At 56.8% G+C, this 19,583-nt stretch overlaps 1 protein-coding gene across 2 annotated transcripts in view; it reads left to right on the top strand.

Annotated features, from left to right (window-relative positions):
- Nucleotides 1-1,343: 1,343 nt before the first annotated feature.
- The window catches only part of Aqr (aquarius intron-binding spliceosomal factor), a 42,987-nt gene continuing 24,747 nt past the window's right edge, over nt 1,344-19,583 (top strand). Inside the window, exons 1-15 of one of the 2 annotated variants that reach the window (XM_090318646.1) lie at nt 1,344-1,473; nt 5,189-5,245; nt 6,579-6,619; nt 6,882-6,917; nt 7,535-7,655; nt 8,371-8,511; nt 8,971-9,039; nt 10,537-10,637; nt 11,540-11,616; nt 12,926-12,990; nt 13,328-13,444; nt 15,407-15,520; nt 16,163-16,266; nt 17,878-17,980; nt 18,605-18,725. In XM_090318646.1, coding sequence (XP_090174772.1) covers nt 1,399-1,473; nt 5,189-5,245; nt 6,579-6,619; nt 6,882-6,917; nt 7,535-7,655; nt 8,371-8,511; nt 8,971-9,039; nt 10,537-10,637; nt 11,540-11,616; nt 12,926-12,990; nt 13,328-13,444; nt 15,407-15,520; nt 16,163-16,266; nt 17,878-17,980; nt 18,605-18,725 — 1,342 coding nt within the window. In that variant the 5' untranslated portion in view covers nt 1,344-1,398. Of the gene's footprint in view, nt 1,474-5,188; nt 5,246-6,578; nt 6,620-6,881; nt 6,918-7,534; nt 7,656-8,370; nt 8,512-8,970; nt 9,040-10,536; nt 10,638-11,539; nt 11,617-12,925; nt 12,991-13,327; nt 13,445-15,406; nt 15,521-16,162; nt 16,267-17,877; nt 17,981-18,604; nt 18,726-19,583 lie in introns of those variants that run through there. The other variant, XM_090318645.1, reaches the window with a different exon arrangement.

Consider the following 19,583-nt stretch of genomic DNA (forward strand, 5'->3'; position numbering starts at 1 on the left):
GCATGCTAGGCAAGCACGCTACCACTAGGCAACACTCCCAGCCCAGTGTGTTGAATTATTTTGTCCCCAGTAAGGTGTGCATGTGCATGCTGGTCCTGGGGTTTGAACTCGGGCCCTGGGTGCGGTCCCTAAGCATGTTTGCTCAAAGCTCGTGCTCTACCTCTGTGCCCTTCGGATGGTTAACTGGAGGATATACTATGACGATGAATACGTATGTCATTGGAGAGTAGATGATGGGACAAGAACTTTTTTCAAGTTTCAAAAGATACAGTGTACTTTAAAAAATAAAATAAAATGCTTGCTTGCTGGTGGCTCACGCCTGTCATCCTAGCTGCTCAGGAGGCTGAGATCTGAGGATCAAGGTTCAAAGCCAGCCTGGGTACAAAAGGACCTGAGGCACTTATCTCCAATTAACCTCTAGAAAATGGGAAGTGGGGCTTGGCTCAAGGGTAAGGGTGGTAGCCTTTAGCTGAAGAGCTCAGGGACGTCGCCCAGGCCGAGTTCAAGACCTATGACCCCCGCACAAAAAATGCAATCTCGAAAGAAGGCAGTGATGTGCCACTGACCGCCGTGTGGTCCATGCCACACACATGCGTGCACATCACACACGCACACGTGTGCACACAGGCACCTGCGCACATCACACACGCGCACGGGTGCACACAGACACCTGCGCACATCACACACGCGCACGGGTGCACACAGACACCTGCGCACATCACACACGCGCACGGGTGCACACAGGCACCTGCACATCACACGTGCACGGGTGCACACAGGCACCTGCGCACATCACACACGCGCACGGGTGCACACAGGCACCTGCGCACATCACACGCGCAGGCGCACGTGTTGGAAGATGAAATGTAGTTGAGTCAGGCTGAGTCCTCTTCCGTTCCCGCGCTGGGAGGGAGGAGCGGGGGAGTCGGGGAGAGCCGGGGGTAGCCAGGCTGGACGCAGGCCTCCCTGGCTACTCCTCATGATGCTGTGGCCCATGCGCGTGCGCGGGCAAATGGCAAGACAACAGCCTGGGAAGTGCGCGCCGGGCCCCGCCCCGCGCCCTGGCCCCGCCCCGCCCCGGGCCCTGGCCCCGCCCCGGGCCCCGCCCTACCGTGGGCCCCGCCCCGCGCCCTGGCCCCGCCCTGCCCCGGGCCCCGGCCTGCGCCTTCCCTCTGCCAGCCGCTGGGGGGCGCGCGCGCAGGAGGCCGCGAGCGTGCGTGCGTGCATCGCCTCCCGCCGGGACGCCAGACCCGCTCCGACTTCCGGCCCCGGGCGCGCCGCTTCCGGAGCACGCGCGGACGGCGGCGCGGACGCCGCGCGGGCTTCGGCGGAGCCCTCGTCTTTCCCGGCCCGGCTTTCCTGCGGCTCCCCCCGCGCCCGAGCGGGAGGCGCGCGGCCATGGCGGCCCCCGCGCAGCCCAAGAAGATCGTGGCCCCGACGGTGTCCCAGATCAACGCGGAGTTCGTGACCCAGGTGAGGCGGCGCGGGCTCCGGGCCTCCGTCCCGCGGCGGGCGGCGCGCTGGCCCCCCGCCCGCCCTCCGCGGCCCGCGCCCCCGCCGCTGCTCCCCCGGGCGCCGCCGAGGGACAGAGAGCGTCGGCAGGAGCCGGGGCAGCCCGCAGGCCGGGCGCGGACGGCAGCCTGCCGGTCCCGGGCGGGCACGGGCCAGCGTGTGCGCCCGCAGCCGCGGGCTCCGGGCCGGGCAGCGTCCGTGGCGCTCGAGCTCGGTCCGCGCCCCCAGGGTCACGGGTGTGCGCTCAGGGGCTCTTTCTTGGCTTCTGGCGAACAGGGCCGCGAGGAGGCTCCTGCCCGTCCTGTGAGAAGGGTGGGGTGGGCCTTGTGGAGGGCTGCGGGGGAGACCAAGGGGAGACCGGGGAGGGGATGGTGGGCCGCGGCGCCCGCGGGTGCTGGTGGACGCTGGGCCCTCGTCTCCTGGGGTACACGCTGCCGACGCCGCGGGGGACCTCGACCAGGAACCGACGGGATGCCCCAGAGGGGACTTCCCGAGGCGGAGACGTGCGGTTCGCGAGGGCTCGGGGACGAGCTTTGTGACCGCACCCCCCTGAACCTGAGCCGCGGCCCACTTCCCACACCCCCTACCCTTGAACCTGAGCCTCAGCCCACTTCCCACACCCCCCCTGAACCTGAGCCTCAGCCCACTTCCCACACCCCCTACCCCTGAACCTGAGCCTCAGCCCACTTCCCACACCCCCTACCCTTGAACCTGAGCCTCAGCCCACTTCCCACACCCCCCCTGAACCTGAGCCTCAGCCCACTTCCCACACCCCCTACCCCTGAACCTGAGCCTCAGCCCACTTCCCACACCCCCTACCCTTGAACCTGAGCCTCAGCCCACTTCCCACACCCCATACCCTTGAACCTGAGCCTCAGCCCACTTCCCACACCCCCTACCCTTGAACCTGAGCCTCAGCCCACTTCCCACACCCCCTACCCTTGAACCTGAGCCTCAGCCCACTTCCCACACCCCCTACCCTTGAACCTGAGCCTCAGCCCACTTCCCACACCCCCTACCCCTGAACCTGAGCCTCAGCCCACTTCCCACACCCCCCCTGAACCTGAGCCTCAGCCCACTTCCCACACCCCCTACCCCTGAACCTGAGCCTCAGCCCACTTCCCACACCCCCTACCCTTGAACCTGAGCCTCAGCCCACTTCCCACACCCCCCCTGAACCTGAGCCTCAGCCCACTTCCCACACCCCCTACCCTTGAACCTGAGCCTCAGCCCACTTCCCACACCCCCTACCCTTGAACCTGAGCCTCAGCCCACTTCCCACACCCCCTACCCTTGAACCTGAGCCTCAGCCCACTTCCCACACCCCCTACCCTTGAACCTGAGCCTCAGCCCACTTCCCACACCCCCTACCCCTGAACCTGAGCCTCAGCCCACTTCCCACACCCCCTACCCTTGAACCTGAGCCTCAGCCCACTTCCCACACCCCCCCTGAACCTGAGCCTCAGCCCACTTCCCACACCCCCTACCCCTGAACCTGAGCCTCAGCCCACTTCCCACACCCCCTACCCTTGAACCTGAGCCTCAGCCCACTTCCCACACCCCCTACCCTTGAACCTGAGCCTCAGCCCACTTCCCACACCCCCTACCCTTGAACCTGAGCCTCAGCCCACTTCCCACACCCCCTACCCTTGAACCTGAGCCTCAGCCCACTTCCCACACCCCCTACCCCTGAACCTGAGCCTCAGCCCACTTCCCACACCCCCTACCCTTGAACCTGAGCCTCAGCCCACTTCCCACACCCCCTACCCTTGAACCTGAGCCTCAGCCCACTTCCCACACCCCCTACCCTTGAACCTGAGCCTCAGCCCACTTCCCACACCCCCTACCCTTGAACCTGAGCCTCAGCCCACTTCCCACACCCCCTACCCTTGAACCTGAGCCTCAGCCCACTTCCCACACCCCCTACCCTTGAACCTGAGCCTCAGCCCACTTCCCACACCCTCTACCCTTGAACCTGAGCCTCAGCCCACTTCCCGTTTTCCAGTGGTTAACTGGAGATAAGAGTCTCATGGACTTCAGTGCCCAGGCTGGCTTTGCACCTTGATCCTCAGATGTCAGCCTCCTGAGTAGCTGGGATTGCAGGCGTGCGCCAGCACTCCCAGCTATGACCACATTTTTTTTTTTGCATTGTTGGGATAATGTATAGAGGGGTTACGGTTACATTCAGTAGGTAGTAGGTACATTACTTCTCACACATTGATTACCCCTCTCACATTCTTGTCCCCATTTCCCTCCCCTTACCTCCTCCCAATCATCTTGTTTTCCCCTCTTCCCCTTTTCTATTTCAAATAAATAAATAAGCATATATACCAGGTAACAAAGTATGACCACATTTTTTTATGCTTTTACATTTTTTCCTCTTGTCTTTTTAGTAAGGTTTAGTTTGAACACACTGAGCTGCCTCAGAGATTGCATGTTGCGGCAGAGTGAAGTTTTGATTGTACATGTGGCTGGGAGTTTTGGGCAGGCAGAGTATGTTTGAGGATGGTGGTGTCTGAAAGATTGTATGTTAAGCCCCAAGGAAAAAAGGAACACAGAAGACAGACACCATAGATGTTTTCAGAATGTTTACCACATGTTAAATCCAAGCAATCTAGACTTAGTTCTGTTAAGGATTTGTTTTTAACTTTTGCGTGATGTCCATAAGGATCAAAATGAGGGAATGAGCTCACCGTGGTAGTGTGGGGGTAGGGGTGGGCCAGTTGGAGTGTGTTAACTTGGGAAGATGTGGTCACTACAATAGTGTTAAACTTATTTTTGAGGGCTTTTTAATGTAGTGTGTTAAGTTTCTTGCTGTAAAAGCAAAGAAGATGGGTTCCGTGTTTGAAGTGAATAGCACAGATGAGTAGTCAGATGATTACAGAAGGCTAGTAATGAAGTTATTCACAAAATAAGGAGAGGAAGCAGTTACCGTCTCCAGGTAGTATTGAAGAAAGGCTCCAGTTTGACTGCCCGCCCCCCCAGCCCCGAATGTCTCTGTGGGCCAGGTTTCTATTTAGCCCCCTTCGGGGGATCCCCAGGGGTGGTCTGAAGAATGGATGGCACCGTGTGCCCCAGGCTGGCCTCGCACCCAGGATCCTCCTGCTTCAGCCTCTTTAGTGATGAGACCACAGGCCTGGACCATAGGCGTGGACCACTGGCCTGGCTGAGCGTTCTGTTCAGTTTCTATAGAGGTTGTAGATACGTTTGAATTTTTAGGTGAAACCTACTGAAATGCAACATGTAAGAACGTCGTCATGCTCTGTTTGTAGATTTTGTTTACCAGAATGTAATGTTCTTGGATGTGTGATAATGTAAAGGTTTCTTATTTTTTGTATCAATTTGCCTGAAGATTCTCCATCTGGTTTTTAATGCTTGTTTGACTGTTGATTAACTATGACACTGGGTAAATAATGTAATTTCTAAAACCTGATTCCCGGATCACGACTCCAGAGATGTTTGCCTCTGACCCTTGACTAGGCTGCACTGTCTCCCTCAGTTACTTTGTGTTTTTCCATGGAAGGCTGCAGTGCCGGGCACTCCTGGCCTTTGGTGACCAGAGCAAGGGAGGTGGCCCTGCAGACTGGCCCCATCCCCCCATCCATGCCTTCAGGACCCACGGCCCACTCTCTGTGCAGGAAGTGTGACTTAGTGCTTGTGCTGTTCACTTTTGCAGCTGGCCTGTAAATACTGGGCTCCCCACATCAAGAAGAAGTCTCCTTTTGATATAAAGGTAAGTGTTTTTGTTAAGGCTTGCTTTCTGAAGTTCCTCTAAGGAAAACCGAAGTGTTCTCTCTCTCTGATTTCTTTTAAGTTAAACAGATAGTGTTACTCAGGGTAGAAAATTGGAAAATAAGCTCACACAATCATTAGATTATTAAATCATCAGGTAACTTCAGTTATCTTTAATTTCCTGTGCGCTTTACACAAGAATACATTTATGTATATTTAACCATTCTCTTTACAGAATCTTAGGTTTTGCTTGTTTGTTTTTTTGTGGGTGGTGGGGTTTGAACTCTGGGCACATTTCTGCAGCTTTTTGTTTTTCCACGTGTTGATATTCTAAGTAAATATTTTTAAAGTTATTGTAAAGGAGATGTACAGCAGGGTTACTGTTTCACAAGTCAGGTACGATGGCTGGAAGTGTGGCTTGGTGGTAGAGTACTTGCCTTGCATGCAAAGCCCTGGATTCATTTCCTCGGTACCATGCACACAGAAAAGGCTGGAATTGCTGTGGCTCCAGTGGTAGAGCCCTAGCCTTGTGGAAAGGCCCGAGGACAGTGTCCAGGCCCTGAGGTCAAGCCCCGGGACTGACCAAGTAACGCGTACTCAGGTATCTTTTGGGAGTGTTTCCCCCTGGTTTCCCCATCCCTACCCACAGATGCACAGTTCATGTCTGGCATAGTGTCTGGGAGAGCCAGGCGGCACTTGCTCACCCTTTGTCTCTCCATTTCTGCACACACACACTCACACACTGCCCTTCTAAAGAGACAAATGAACAAACAAAACCACGAAAAAAGCTCCTTGTCTCCGTTTCCTGGAGTTCATTTTGATAAATGTTATTTTATATGAGATGCATGTAACACTGACACATTTTTTAAATTAAGTGTATAAAATGTGATCGCGCTCCTTCTTAGAACTGTTTTAATAGATACTTTGGGGTACTGTTGTTTACCTCCTCTGCTACCTTTTTACACTTGGAGAACTATGTGATTATTGGAAACGTTGGTGTGCATGTGTTCATGCCCGTAGTAGGGCTGGAGCTCAGCTGTCACTCAAGACTGCCACTCTGCCACTTGAGCCACAGCTGTTCTTGTGGCTTTTTGTTAGTTGGAGAGAGGCATCCCAAGGCTGGTCTGGCTTGGAACTGTGATCCTTGTGTCTCTGCTTCCCAAGCCGCTGGCTTGCAGCGGGATCCACGAGCACCCTGAGAAAAACAGCAGCCAAGTCTCCCTTTATTAACATTGGAAAGCTTTTCTACGCCAGCTTACTTGGTATGATTTCAGTGATTGGGATGCATCCGTGCAAGGTTGGGAATAGTAAGCACTGTGTTCTTTTTGGCACAGGTGATTGAAGACATATATGAGAAGGAGATCGTCAAGTCAAGGTAGGCAGGCCTCATGCAACGGGGTTTGTAGACCAAGTGGGGCTGCGGCAGGGAGACAGGGCATGGAGCCATTTCCCCTTCTCTGCTAGCACGACAGCTAGTAGAGCCCTGGGCAGTGCGGGGTGGGAGCGTCGCCAACACCCTGGCCGTGCTGATGGTCATTAGGGAGGGTCTGTGGCTCGCTTCAGAATGAAGAGCTCAGATGTACTTAGAACGTGCCCAAGTCCTCCCTAACGTGCTGTGTATGTCTCTGTGCTTTCAGGTTTGCCATCAGAAAGATAATGCTGCTGGAGTTCAGGTGAGTGAGACGCATCCGCCGCGCGGCCTGCGGGATGGCGCCTGTTCAGGCTTCCACCGGCTTTTGGAGCTTGTCCACGCAGCGGTTGGGCTGGCTCCGGGCGTGACTGGGTTTGTGATCCTGTGGTAGTTACGCAGCGTGAGGGTGTGTTTGACACATTCGCGACACTGCCGAGCAGTGTCTGCCCTTGGTTTTCTAGTGACTCGTGGGACGAGGTTGGGGGCGTCCTCCCGTGCCCTCCACCCTGCAGTCCATCCCTGAGGGCTGGAGGTTCGCTGTGGGGTGTCCTGTCAGCTGAGGCACCTGTCCTGGGCCCCGAGTGGGGTGGCAGGGTGAGCTTAGAATTTCTCAACGGTGCTTTCCCTGTGGCTTAGGGCTCCTGCCTCGATTGTCGCGTGATTCTCATTTGTACTTAACCTCCTGGGTCTGAGGGTGAGCATTTTGTGCCCGGAACCTCTGGTGTCATCTCGTGTGACGTGTGACTGCACCTCCCACAGCACCCCTAGATTAGCACAAGGCCCCTGAAAAAGGAGTCACAGAGTATGTGGGAGGTCAGGGGCGGCGAGGCTGCAGCGGGCGGCTGGGGAGGCGTGCTGGTGACACTCCGCTCCTTGCAGCCAGTACCTCGAGAACTATCTCTGGATGAATTACTCTCCAGAGGTGTCCAGCAAGGCCTACCTGATGTCCATCTGCTGCATGGTGAACGAGAAGTTCAGGGAAAACGTCCCTGCGTGGGAGGTAAGGAATGATCCTGCCGGGTGGGGGGTGTGGTCCCGGGGGGACTCGTGGGGGGAGAGCCAGCTCGTCACTGCGTAGAGCTGCGTCTGTGAATGGATCCTGGTAACCTGGCACTGTCCCCAGGGAGCTGGAGCTCAGAAAGCAAGCCTGGAGGGCGGCGGGGGTGGGGGGGTGCTGCGTGGAAGCCATGGCTGGCTGGGTGACTGGTACAGGAGCCCTGGGGAAAGTTGTTGGCAGCCTCACCTGGCCGTGGGAAAGGAACATTCCCCTTCCTCCCCAGGGAGGCCGTGCAGGCTGCGGGGGGCACAGCGGGGCTGGGAGGGCGCGTGGAGGTAGGGTCTGAGCCGAGGAGAGGTCTGCAGCTGCGTGGGGAGCCTGCGCTCGTGGTGGGCCAGGCACCAGCCTCGGGCACACGGCTGGTTGGAGGAACACGGGGAGGCACGGCACAGACAAGACGGGTGAACAAGGGTCGGCCAGGCTTGACCCGGAGCCTGGGTGGAAGCTGTGGTCGGAGCGCACGGCGGGCTTGTGTCACTGAAGAGCTGCTCCTGACACCAACTGCAGTCTTTGATGGGAGCAGGGAAGACATGCCGGGTTGGTGGAGGGGAGGTCAGCTGTAGTGCAGGGCCTCTCTCCTGGCACCAGGGTGGCCGGAGGGGGGTTCTCCCCGAGGGAGGAAAGTTGAGCCCACGGCGGCTGTGGGTCTTTCTTGCAGACATTTAAGAAGAAGCCGGACCACTTCCCATTCTTCTTCAAGTGTATCTTGACGGCGGCGCTGGCGGAGACGGACGGCGACTTCTCCCTGCATGAGCAGACCGTGCTGCTGCTCTTCCTGGACCACTGCTTCAACAGCCTGGTGAGCGACCCCTTCTCGAGCGTAGATGATTGGGGCGACCTCTAGGCCTGTCGCTACACAGCAGGAGAAGTCGTGCCACGTACTAGAAAGGGTCAGAATCCTTTGGGATTCTGGGACGCAGGACATGCCAGTCGATGGTGGGCAGACCGCACGCTGCAGCAGCAGCCTGGCTAGCTCGTCAGCAGGAGAGCCAGAGTCCTTCCCTCCCGCATTCAGACCGGCCCTGTGTGGGATGGATCTCGTCCTTTCTCACGTGACAGCTGAGCCTTTTGGGGTGCACATGCTGGCGACGCCCATAGACCCGGCCCCTTGGTAGACCTGGTCCTCAGTAGACCCGGTCCTCAGTAGACCCGGTCCTCAGTAGACTTGGCCCCTCGGTGGACCTGGCCCCTCAGTGGACCACAGCCACGTAAGCGCACAGGGAATCGATGGTGAGCTTGGTCTCCTCATGTTTCACAGGAAGTGGACTTGATACGAAGCCAGGTCCAGCAGCTCATTTCCCTCCCCATGTGGCTGAGCCTGCAGCCTGTGAGTATGCGTTTGGAGCCCTCCCTGTGGGTGCGTGGGTGCCTCGTGGACAGGTAGCTGCAGACTGCTGCTCCGGTGGGGATGTGGAAGTGTCACCGTGAGGGCGCGTGTGCACACGCTGGGGTGCGTCTCCTGCGTGTCCTCCTACGAGGGCCCAGACCAGCCCGTGGTGGCTCTCCCCCTTGTGCCTGTCGTGGAGTGAGGCAGTGCTCGCTTGCACTTGCTCTTACCTCCATGCCCTAAGGGGCTGGGGCCAGCTCTACCATGCTGTTGCTTTTTTTCAGTTGTGGGGCTTGAACTCTGGGCCTGGCTGCTGGCCTTGAGCTCTTCAGCTCAGGGCTACTGCCCTACCCCTTGAGCCACAGCCCCACTTCTGGGCTTCTGGTGGTTAATTGGAGATAAGGTGCCCGGGCTGAATTTGAACTGCTGTCCTCAGATCTCAGCCTCCTGAGTAGCTAGGCTGACAGGCGGGAGCCCCCACGCCTGGCTTGTACGTGTTTTCATCACATCTCTACGGGTGATAGGCACCCAGAGCCGACCCAGCAGCGTGTCCTAGGGGAGCAGCCGCCAAGGTGTTGTTCATACATCTGCTTCCTGCCGTGTCTTAGCTCCACAGGAGGTGGAGATCTAGTGGGCCAGAGCTCAGAGCCAGCCTAGGGGAACACTCTAAAAGCTCCATCTCCAGAATAGGCAGGAGAAGCGCAGCTGTGGTAGGGACTCGGGCAGGAGGCCGGTGGCACCTGGTGAGTCAGCACACAGGGTGGGCGAGGCGTCTGCTGGATGGATGCAGGGAAAAAGCAAGGCTTGGCCTGCACACACACCTACAGCCCTGACCCCTCCATCGGTACCAGAGGAAACAGCACGATGGCCCACAAGTGCACAGTTACGTGGTGAGAGCTGTAGGAGAATCGGGGCCGTCGCCCCTTTACGCACAGCTTTTTGTGGCAGAGTCTCAGCCTGTATGCAGCCCAGGTGATGCAGGGACTTGGGATCTGCTGCCTCCCACACGCTGAGGTTACCGGCCTTACCCCCGGCCTCTGAATTACTTCAGCACTGCATTTCTGTTGCCTTGCGGCGGCGACAAGGGTAAAGCTATCATTAGCGCGCTCGTCGTGTGTGCAGCTTAACCGATTAGTCGACCCCTCCGTCACTCCCTTCCCTGCCGCTTCCCCAGAGCAGTTTCCTCAGACCTGCTGTCCCGCTAGCACAGTCACAGATCACCTGTTCTCACCGATTCCATCTTCCTTACTTTTGGTGGTTGTCATGTCCATTATTTTTGCCACTCCTGGTTCAGATATCGGTAGTTACGTTCATCAGTGTTTTCATAACTTGCAAACGTAGTCTGAAGAGTAACAGCGTTTGACTGGAGAAGAACGGAGTGACTTTGGAATGGAATGCTCGTTGCTCAGTTTCCAGGGTCTTAGTTCTCCCCCTTGCAGGCTAGCACCAGGACATTCCTTGAGCTCCCGGTGTTCTGATGCCGCCCCTGTCTTCCAGGCACGGCTGGAGCTGGAATTAAAGAAGACTCCTAAGCTCAGGAAATTCTGGAACCTGATTACAAAGAATGATGAGAAGCTGTCTGTGGAAGCAAGGGAACGGTACGTGGCTGGGCCGCACCTCGTGGAGCCTGCTGTTTAGTGCATGTGCTTGCCTCTCCCTCTCCCTCGGGTCGGTGCTGGCCCTGGCAGCCACTCCAGATGGCCTGCTGAGCGTGGGGCTGGTGAGGTTCTGCTCGCAGGGAGGTGTGACTGGCAGGGCTCTTGCCCTCTGAGCCGCACACCCCGCTCCTCAGGACAGGTGTCCCGGGTCTGGGGACCAGCTCGCTTTCCTCAGTGCCGCCGCCATCCAGTGTCATGGATGGTGGCAAGGCGAGTTCTCCTCATCTCCCTTCTGCCCTCCAGGCAGGGCTAGCACACTCTGCACATCAATCCAGTACCTGGTAAATGCTGCTTAGTTGGGAAACAGGAGCATAAAGCTGGTTTTTGAAGACATGTTTATTCCAGCCCCCGCGGTACTCAATGGAATTTAAGTACTCAGTGGCTGACGTTCATGGGAGCTCTGTGTGGGGAAGTCACAGGTGGACTCGGACAGTACCGAGTGGGTGCTGGCTTCTTGGCCTTCAGCCAGGCTCCTCCGCTTTCTGTAGTGCTAACTTTACAAAGCTGCCCTGAGTGAAAAACATGGTCTCGACGTCGAGAGAAAAGTGGAACATGGGAGCAGCCGGGCAGGGAGGCTCCTGCCTGTCCTCCTTGTGACTCAGGAGGCTGAGATCTGAGGATCACAGTTCAAAGCCAGCCCAGGCACTGAACGTGAGACTCATCTCCCGCTAACCACTAGAAAGCCAGACGTGGGGCTTGGCTCTAGGGGTAGGGCGGTAGCCTTGAGCCGAAGAGCTCAGGGCCAGCGCCCAGGCCCAGAGTTCAAGTTCCACAACAAAAAGACACGACACCAGTGGAGCAGCCGCTGAGTGGTGTGTGACCGGGTGGTGTTCTCTGGCCAGGGCCCACTGGGAGAGGAGGTTCCTGTCGAGGCTCATCCAGAAGTTCATCTCCGTGCTGAAGTCGGTCCCACCCTCTGGTAACGCTCTCCTCTGTGGCTCGTTTGGGGACCTAGGTAGATGTCGCGCTGGGGTCTGCTTGTTCCTGGTCTAAACTGCTCGCAGGGTGATTTCAAAACGTGAGGACAACGTGCACCCGTCCCTTGTTACCAGTCCTGGCTGCTCTCCAGCCCTGCCTGGAAAGGGTCTTCCATAGGCAGACTCAGGCTTTAGCCAGCAAGGGGCTTTCATGTTGCTTCCTGGAGCCAGGTTCTGACAGAAGCAAGGGGCTCGGGCCACAGCGTCACGTGTTTAGCAGCCATTAAACATGGCTCCTTGAGGGCCTTGGACAGCTGTGCGGCCTGGGTGAAGATGAGAACGCAGAGCCCCTTCCTCGTCTCCCGTCAGAACCTCTCCGTCCACACGGAGACGCACACGCGCTCCCAGCTGCTGTCTTGTGGTGGGGCCCGGGTTTTGCGTATGTTAACAGAAAAAGGTGGAGGGAAAAAAAGTCCAGCTAGTATTTCCATCTGTGAGTCAGGAGAGTGTTCACATCTCATTCTCCCCCGCACTACAAATACCACAAGAGTTTCTAAGGCAGTTACGGGTGTGGAGAGCCTTGGACAAGCAGCTGCTCCAGCTCACTGTCTCGGGATGTGGGCTTACCTAGTCGGGGCTCCAGGGCGCCGCGCTGGCCTGTGTGTGTGTGTGTGAGTACAAGTGTATTCTCTGAGCAGCCTGTAGGGAAAGACTTGGGGGTAGCGGTGTTAAGTGAAGGTCCAGGTCGCACGGTCCCCTTCTCGGTGGGCACTGGAAGCCAGCACACTGGGAGGACCCAGGAGGTCGTGAGCGTGTTAACGGAAGTACAGGGGAATCTGGAGGACACGGCCTTGACTCGGTCTTGCCAAAGCATTGGACTCTGGGGTGGCGAGGATGAAGGGGATGGGAGACCTGAGAAGCGCGAGGGGGCAGATGTTGAGGGGGACACGGGTTGCTCTGTTAAATGGCACATAAGCTGAACATGGAGAAAGGGAGGCGTGGTGAATGAGAACGTCTAACAGGTGGCATTCATGCACTGCTCTGTTGAAGGGCGGTTCCTTCGTGTAAGTACCTAAAAGTACATGTGACAAAGTAATATGCTCACAGATGGCATGGATTTGTTCCCAGCAGTATTTAGTTGGCCTCTGTGTCATTGGCATTTGGCTGCCTGAGTGGTTCCCTGCGCTCATAAGCCATGCGGTCAAATCCATACGCCATGCAGGCGTAGTGGCAGGGTTGTGTGGCGTGTTGCCGCTCCTGGGCGAGCGCCCGTGGCCGCTGCAGTTGTAATGTGCTTCCTCCTGTGCCCAGAGCCTGTCACCATGGACAAAGTTCACTACTGCGAGAGGTTCCTCGAGCTGATGATAGATCTGGAGGTGAGCCTGCACCCAGCCCTCCTCCCCCGCGCTCTCCGCACCCGTGGCGCAGGCCACCGCCACTCCGTTTGAGATTTTTAAGGACACCCTGGCCTGGCCGGGCTGGGTGTGATTCCCAGCCAGTGACCCCATCCAGTGACCCTGTCCCTTCCCTTCTGTGTAGCGGGAGCTGGTGAGGCAGACGTGCTCCATGTCTTCTAACCCTGCCTGCCTCCACAGTCACGAGTCCCTCGCCAGGCTCGCCTCCCCCCCCCCCCCCCCCCCCCCCCCGGCGCAGTAGCCCTGACCTGGGTGTCTGCAGAGTGTGCGAAGCTTCCTGACGTGTCCGCCTCCCCAGGCCCTGCTCCCCACGCGGCGCTGGTTCAACACCGTCCTGGACGACTCCCACCTTCTGGTCCACTGTTACCTCTCCAACCTGGTGAGCAGGGAGGAGGACGGCCACCTCTTCTCTCAGGTGAGTCGGGGCTGGGTCCTGTCGTCATGACCCCGAGTTGCACGGGAAGAAGGTCGTCCACGGGCAACCACACGGGCTTGCCGAAGGGGGAATGCGGAGTTTAAGGAGAATTCTGCCCCCACGCCATGTCTCTCCATGACTGACTCCCGTCCCCACGCCGTGTCTTGGGTGTCCTTGGGAGGGAAGGCAGATGGACACCAAGTTAGTTGATTTGGTATGAAGGCAGACAGTGTGGCACAAGAAGACGACATCTAACCTACGTTCTTTTTTGTTTTTGTTTCTTTGTGGAATGTGTTTGTGGTAGTGGGATTTGAATCATAGCCACTTTTTTTTTTTTTTGGTGGTGGGATTTGAACTCTGGGCCTGGGTGCTGTTCCTGAGCTCTGCAGCTCTAGGCTACCACCCTACCCTTGAGCCACAGCCCCACTTCCGCTTTTCTAGTGGTTGACTAGAGATAAGAGTCTCCATTGTTTAGTGCCTGGGTTGGCTTTGAACCTTGATCCTCAGATCTCAGCCTCCTGAGTAGCTAGGATGACAGGCCACAGGCGTGAGCCATTGCGCCCCGCATAGCCTCACATTTTTTTAAGCAAGAGGCCTCCAGCACCTCTGCCACCCCTCTAGCTATTGATGCTTCAGCTTGCTCCCATCTCCCACTTTCCGCCGGTGTGGGAGCATGGTCCTCGTGTCACTACCTCCTTTGTGGCTGGGACTACAGGCATGCACCATCACACCCCTTCTCTAAAATAGGGTCTCACCAGCTTTGGGTGTGTGTACTGGCCTCAGACTGTCATTCTGATCTCTGCCTCTCAGGTGGTTGGATGTAGAATGAGCCGCTGAGCCCGTGTCGCTAATTTGTCATTCTCACATTGAATGAATGCCTCAATTGCGGCGTCATGTGTGACAACTTCTGTTCTGTTGATTCTCTTTCTATTATCTTGTGACTAGAGATGTGGTTCTCCCCTTTGTGAAATTTCTACTTGGTCATTTGCACGTGTGTAGAATCTATTACAATCTTAATACTCTTCCATGGATTGACACTGTGGAGCCCAAGATGGCCCGGTGACTGGATGCTGCAGGGCTGGGATTTCTAGGGAGCATGCCTCAGCTCCTCCCAACCCCGCAGGCGGCTCTGCCAGGGTGGCGAGGCAGTCCTGGCGCGCGTCGGTCGGCCTGCCTTCCCCTGCAGTGCCAGCTCGTCACCCCCTTGGGTTGCCACTGGTCTCTAAGCTCTAGGACTGCAGTTCGAGTCTTTCCTTCGTAGTGGACCACCATCCGTTGCAGCAGACGGCTTGAACTCTGAGTGGCTAGGCTCACGCCCTGGGAGGTGGCTCGGCCTGTCGGCCGGCGATGTACAGTGCAAATGGGATTGCAGTTCTAGACTTCCTCTGCCAGTTAATTACAAGGCACACGCCTTTCACCCCGTTTCAGGGTGACAGAACTAGTGGGGTGCCCCTTCAGCTGGCCTGAGCCTGTCACAGACCCTGCACCGAAAACAACCAAGCAGAAAGGGCTGGAGATGTGACTCTGCGAGCCAGCACGGGACCCTGAGTAGAACCCCCGGTACCAGGATGAAGAGAGAGCCTCCTGCTGGATTTTCAGAATAATTAGGCTTTGGTTTAGTCTGAAATATTTGCTGTACAGTATTACATTGTAAATGTTTTTTAGCACTTTTTTCCAGTCCTGGGGCTTAAACTGAGGGCTCTGTCCTTGAGCTCTTTGTCTCTAAGCCAGTGCTCTACTGCACTGAGCCACAGCACCAAGTTTAGTTTTCTGGTGGTCCATTGGCAGTAAGAGTTTCACAGATTTTCCTGCCTAGGCTGGCTTTGAACTGCAGTTCAGCCTTCCAAGTAGCTAGGGTACAGGTGTGAGCCATGGGCACCCAGCTGGTACTTTTAGTAAATGGCGTTTAGCTTTCCTGGTCCTAAGTTCACCGCGTTTATTCACTGAACTCGATCCGTTCAGCTCCTAGACATGCTGAAGTTCTACACCGGGTTTGAAATTAACGACCAGACGGGCAATGCCCTAACAGAGAATGAGATGACCACCATTCACTACGACCGCATCACTTCCCTGCAGGTGAGCGGCGGCTTCCCCACAGCTCCCAGCAGCGCACTGCGCGGCGGCCACTCGGATGAATTGATGACAGCAAGGCTCTCCTAGCTGCCTGACTCCTGAGAACTCGCCCCGATGTGCAGTGTGGGAATGGTTAAATGGGGCTTGAGCTCAAGGCCTGAGTGCTGTCTCTGGGCTTTCTCAAGGCTAGAGCTCTACCACTGGAGCCACAGCACCACTTGTAGCTTTTTTTCCTATGGATGTGGTGCTGAGGAATCAAACCTGGGTCTTGGTGCCGCTAGACAAGCACTCTACTCGACCACTAGGCCACGCTCCCGGCCTCAGGTTTGTTTTTATGAGTGAGTTTTCCAGTGCGTGTGGTGTGATAGGCCTCTTTAAGGCACAGGACCCTGGTAGGAATGTTTGAGCCGCCCTCCTGACTGCTGGCGCCCACGGGGGCAGGGCACGGAGGGCCTGGCTGGCAGCTGCCCTTTCCGATGCCCTGTGTGTCTCTGGGTGTCTCCTGTGGAGCGGTAGTTAGCCAGCCTGCGTGGCCAGGTTCCCGTGTGGGCCACACCCACAGAGGAGGCACGGGAGATACGTGTGTCCCTCGAGGGGGGCCCAGCTGGCACGGGCCTAACTACCCACCCTGCCCCTCTCCCCTAGAGAGCCGCCTTCGCACACTTCCCGGAGCTCTACGACTTCGCTCTCTCCAACGTGGCTGAGGTGGACACGCGCGAGTCCCTGGTCAGGCTCTTCCGCCCCCTGAGGTAGGCAGCAGGTGGGCTTCTCCAGGAAGCACATCAGTACACACGCACCATGCCCGCCGCCCGGGGCTCCTGTGCACACAACTATCCAAGACCCGAACAGCCTGCAGGGAGCGGTGGAGACTGGCGTGTCTCGCCTTCCCCTGCTGCCTCCAGAGGGGGCAGCTCCCTGTCCTCTGCCGGACACATGCGTTTGTGTGTTTGTATTCTGCGTCGTGTGTCTTCTACCAGAGTCTCGTGTGTGTGTGTGTGTGTGTGTGTGTGTGTGTGTGTGTGTGTGTGTGTGTGTGTGTGTGTGTGTGTGTGTGTGATATCCTGGCCACTGCAGGGCCTTCTCACTTTCCTGTGTCTCAGTCCGGCACTAGTGAGGCGGCTCTGTGTTCGGGTGTAGGATTACGGAGCGCAGGCTGTCCTCTCATCAGGGCACACTGCTGAAGAAAACATTGGCTAGACACGCCTGACCAGTGGCAGCTCCCAGCCTCAGTGTTTAGAAGGTGACCTTGCACTGACGTGGCCAAGGTCGAGACCCACTTCTTGAGCAGATGGTGCATATCTAATTCCAGCAGGCAAAGCACCAAGGCGAAAGGACCATCAATTCAGAACAGTGTAGTAGAAAGCAAGTTCAAGACCAGCTTCCTTACCACCAAGGCAGGAAATAAGTGGAAAAAATGAAAGATAAACTCAGGAGAAACAGTTGTATTTGCACAAAGCTTTACAAAACTGTATGTGGTCAACTGTGCTTGCGGCTCACACCTCTCATCCCGCTGCTCAGGAGGCTGAGATCTGAGGATCACAGCTGGAGGCCAGCCCCTGCGGGAAAGTCAAGAAACTCAACTACAGAAACCTGGAATGTGGAGCCTGGAATGTGGCTCAAAGGATGGGGAACACAGGCCTTGAGTCCCAGCCCCAGCTCGCACACGCCAGAGCAGAAGGGCGGTGCCAGGGGCCGGGAGTTTGTCCTAGTGGTAGAGTGCCTGCCTAGCATGCACGAAGACCCGAGTTCGATTCCTCGGCACCACATACATAGAAAAAAGCCGGAAGTGGTGCTGAGGCTCAAGTGGTAGAGCTCTAGCCTCGAGAAAGTCCAAGGACAGTGCTCAGGCCCTGAGCTCAAGCCCAGGACTGGCAAAAAAAAAAAAAAAAGGGCGGTGCCAGGGCCAGCCATTCTGGAGAGGCCAGGGCCAGGCACTCTGGGCTGGACTGCTGTGGCTTGCTGCAGGTGCTGCTTTCCCATGGTCAGCCTCTATGTGGAGGCTCAGATCTTACTAGCTTATCCCATTCACGTTTAAAAAACAACTCTTTCTTTATTCAAAGCAAAAAAATGCTATGCAAAACATACATTCCCCGTGTAGTACACAAACTTTAAAAAGCAAGTATTGAAAATCAGTTGTAATAAGCTCTTGTAGTGCTTCCTCGAGGAACTCGTTGGGTGGGACTGGCTGCGAAAGATGCAGATTCTTCTAGCACCATGGCTCTGCCATGCAGATTCCGGATAGGATGGCAGGGCCCAGTGGGGCCTGTGGGATGCTGGGAGAATCTGCATCCCCACATTCTTCTGTCCAGGTCCCTGCCATGGGGTGACCTTTACTTTTACCCACGTTCTTCCTCCTGCAGTTCAAACACTCTCCACCAGGTGGCATCGTACCTCTGCTTGTTGCCAACCCTTCTTAAAGACACAGACACCACCTTGGATAAGGAATTTCTTCTGGAACTGCTGGTGAGTGCTGCTCGTGTTTCCCATTGGGCGTGGGTGGGCACCGAGTGCTACAGCAGGCGGAGGGGCGATTGTGGGCAGCGTGGCATTGACTTCCCCTCCTCCATTCCTGTGGCAAAAAAAGTTGGTGTAACAGTGAAAACTAACCTGGACACCAGCTTCAGTGTCTGGGGATACCGACCCCTAGAGTTGTTGAGGTCCCTGGTGTGTGTCGGCACTAGCTCACAGCTTGCCACCCATGTTTACAAGAAACCTGAGGGGTGCATGGCGGCTGAGGGGGCCCGGAGAGGGTGGCAGTGGGGGAAAGTGGGCCAGTGTGGTGCTCTGGGGTGCTCCTGTGTCCTTAGGGTGTGGACATCCCCCGCCGGTGACGAGTTCCTTGCTGGGTCCTCGTGCCCTGCATAGCTAGTTTTGGAAGGATTACAGTTCTGCAGACCTGGGTGTACTCGGGAGGCACCTTGGGCAGTGTCCTTTCCTCCTCCCCTCCCTCCCTCCCGCCTGCCTTCCCTCCCTGTCTGCGTCTGCTCTCTGCCCTACGTCCTGCTGTTGGTTGTGGAAAGCTGTGGAGGGACTTGTGGCTTTGGAGCCTTCCCCGATCACGCCCTCGATGCGCATGACTTTCCCCAGGTCTCTCGCCACGAGCGCCGAATCTCTCAGATTCAGCAGCTGAACCAGATGCCTCTGTACCCGACGGAGAAGATCGCCTGGGATGAGAACATCGTCCCCACCGAGTACTACTCTGGGGAAGGTAGGCCTCACAAACGGACCTCCCGTGAGCCTCCCACTGGCCTTCCGGGGTCCTGAACTCAGACCTCACCTGAGACTCCCACGGGCCTTCCAGGGTCCTGATCTCAGACCTCCCGTGAGCCTCCCACGGCCTTCTGGGGTCCTGAACTCAGACCTCACCTGAGACTCTCACGGGCCTTCTGGGGTCCTGATCTTAGACCTCCCGTGAGGCCTCCCATGGGCCTTCCGGGGTCCTGAACTCAGAACTCACCTGAGACTCCCACGGGCCTTCCGGGGTCCTGATCTCAGACCTCACCCGAGACTCCCACGGGCCTTCCGGGGTCCTAAACTGGCCTCCAGCAGCTAGACCATTCAGCTAAGGAAAGCCACACTTAAGGGTCCGTGTTCATTTCCTGCCCTAGAGCGCCCTTCACCCCACACAGAGCATGGAGTCGAAACCCAGCTGTGCTTCAGGAGGCATCATGCTCAGGGAAGGGAGTGCGGCCGTTTTGTCACAGTTTCCTTTTAGAAGTTCCTGAATTCTTGTGATGTTAGACAACGAAGACACTGCCAGCTGGACACGGCCAGTGGCATACAGGTGTCATTCTAGCCCCTCAGAAGGCCCAGAGCTAGAGGAGCTCAGTTAAAGCCAGCCTAGGCAGAAAAGTCCTTGAAACTCCATCTCCAAGATAACCAGCAAGGCCAGCCCAAGTCCAAACCCTTGGCCATGAAAACAGTGTCACTAGCGGTGACCAGATATGGTAAGGTGTGCCTTTGTGGTCCTCGGGAGGACCCGTCACAGCAGCTCGTGCATTCTCACAGTCTGAAGCACATCTCCAAGAATGGCAGGCAATAGTCACTTAAAAGAAGGGAAACCTGG

The sequence above is a fragment of the Megascapheus bottae genome, chromosome 25, assembly GCF_031878675.1.
Source record: "Megascapheus bottae isolate mThoBot1 chromosome 25, mThoBot2.hap1, whole genome shotgun sequence".
In the NCBI taxonomy this organism is placed as follows: domain Eukaryota; kingdom Metazoa; phylum Chordata; class Mammalia; order Rodentia; family Geomyidae; genus Megascapheus; species Megascapheus bottae.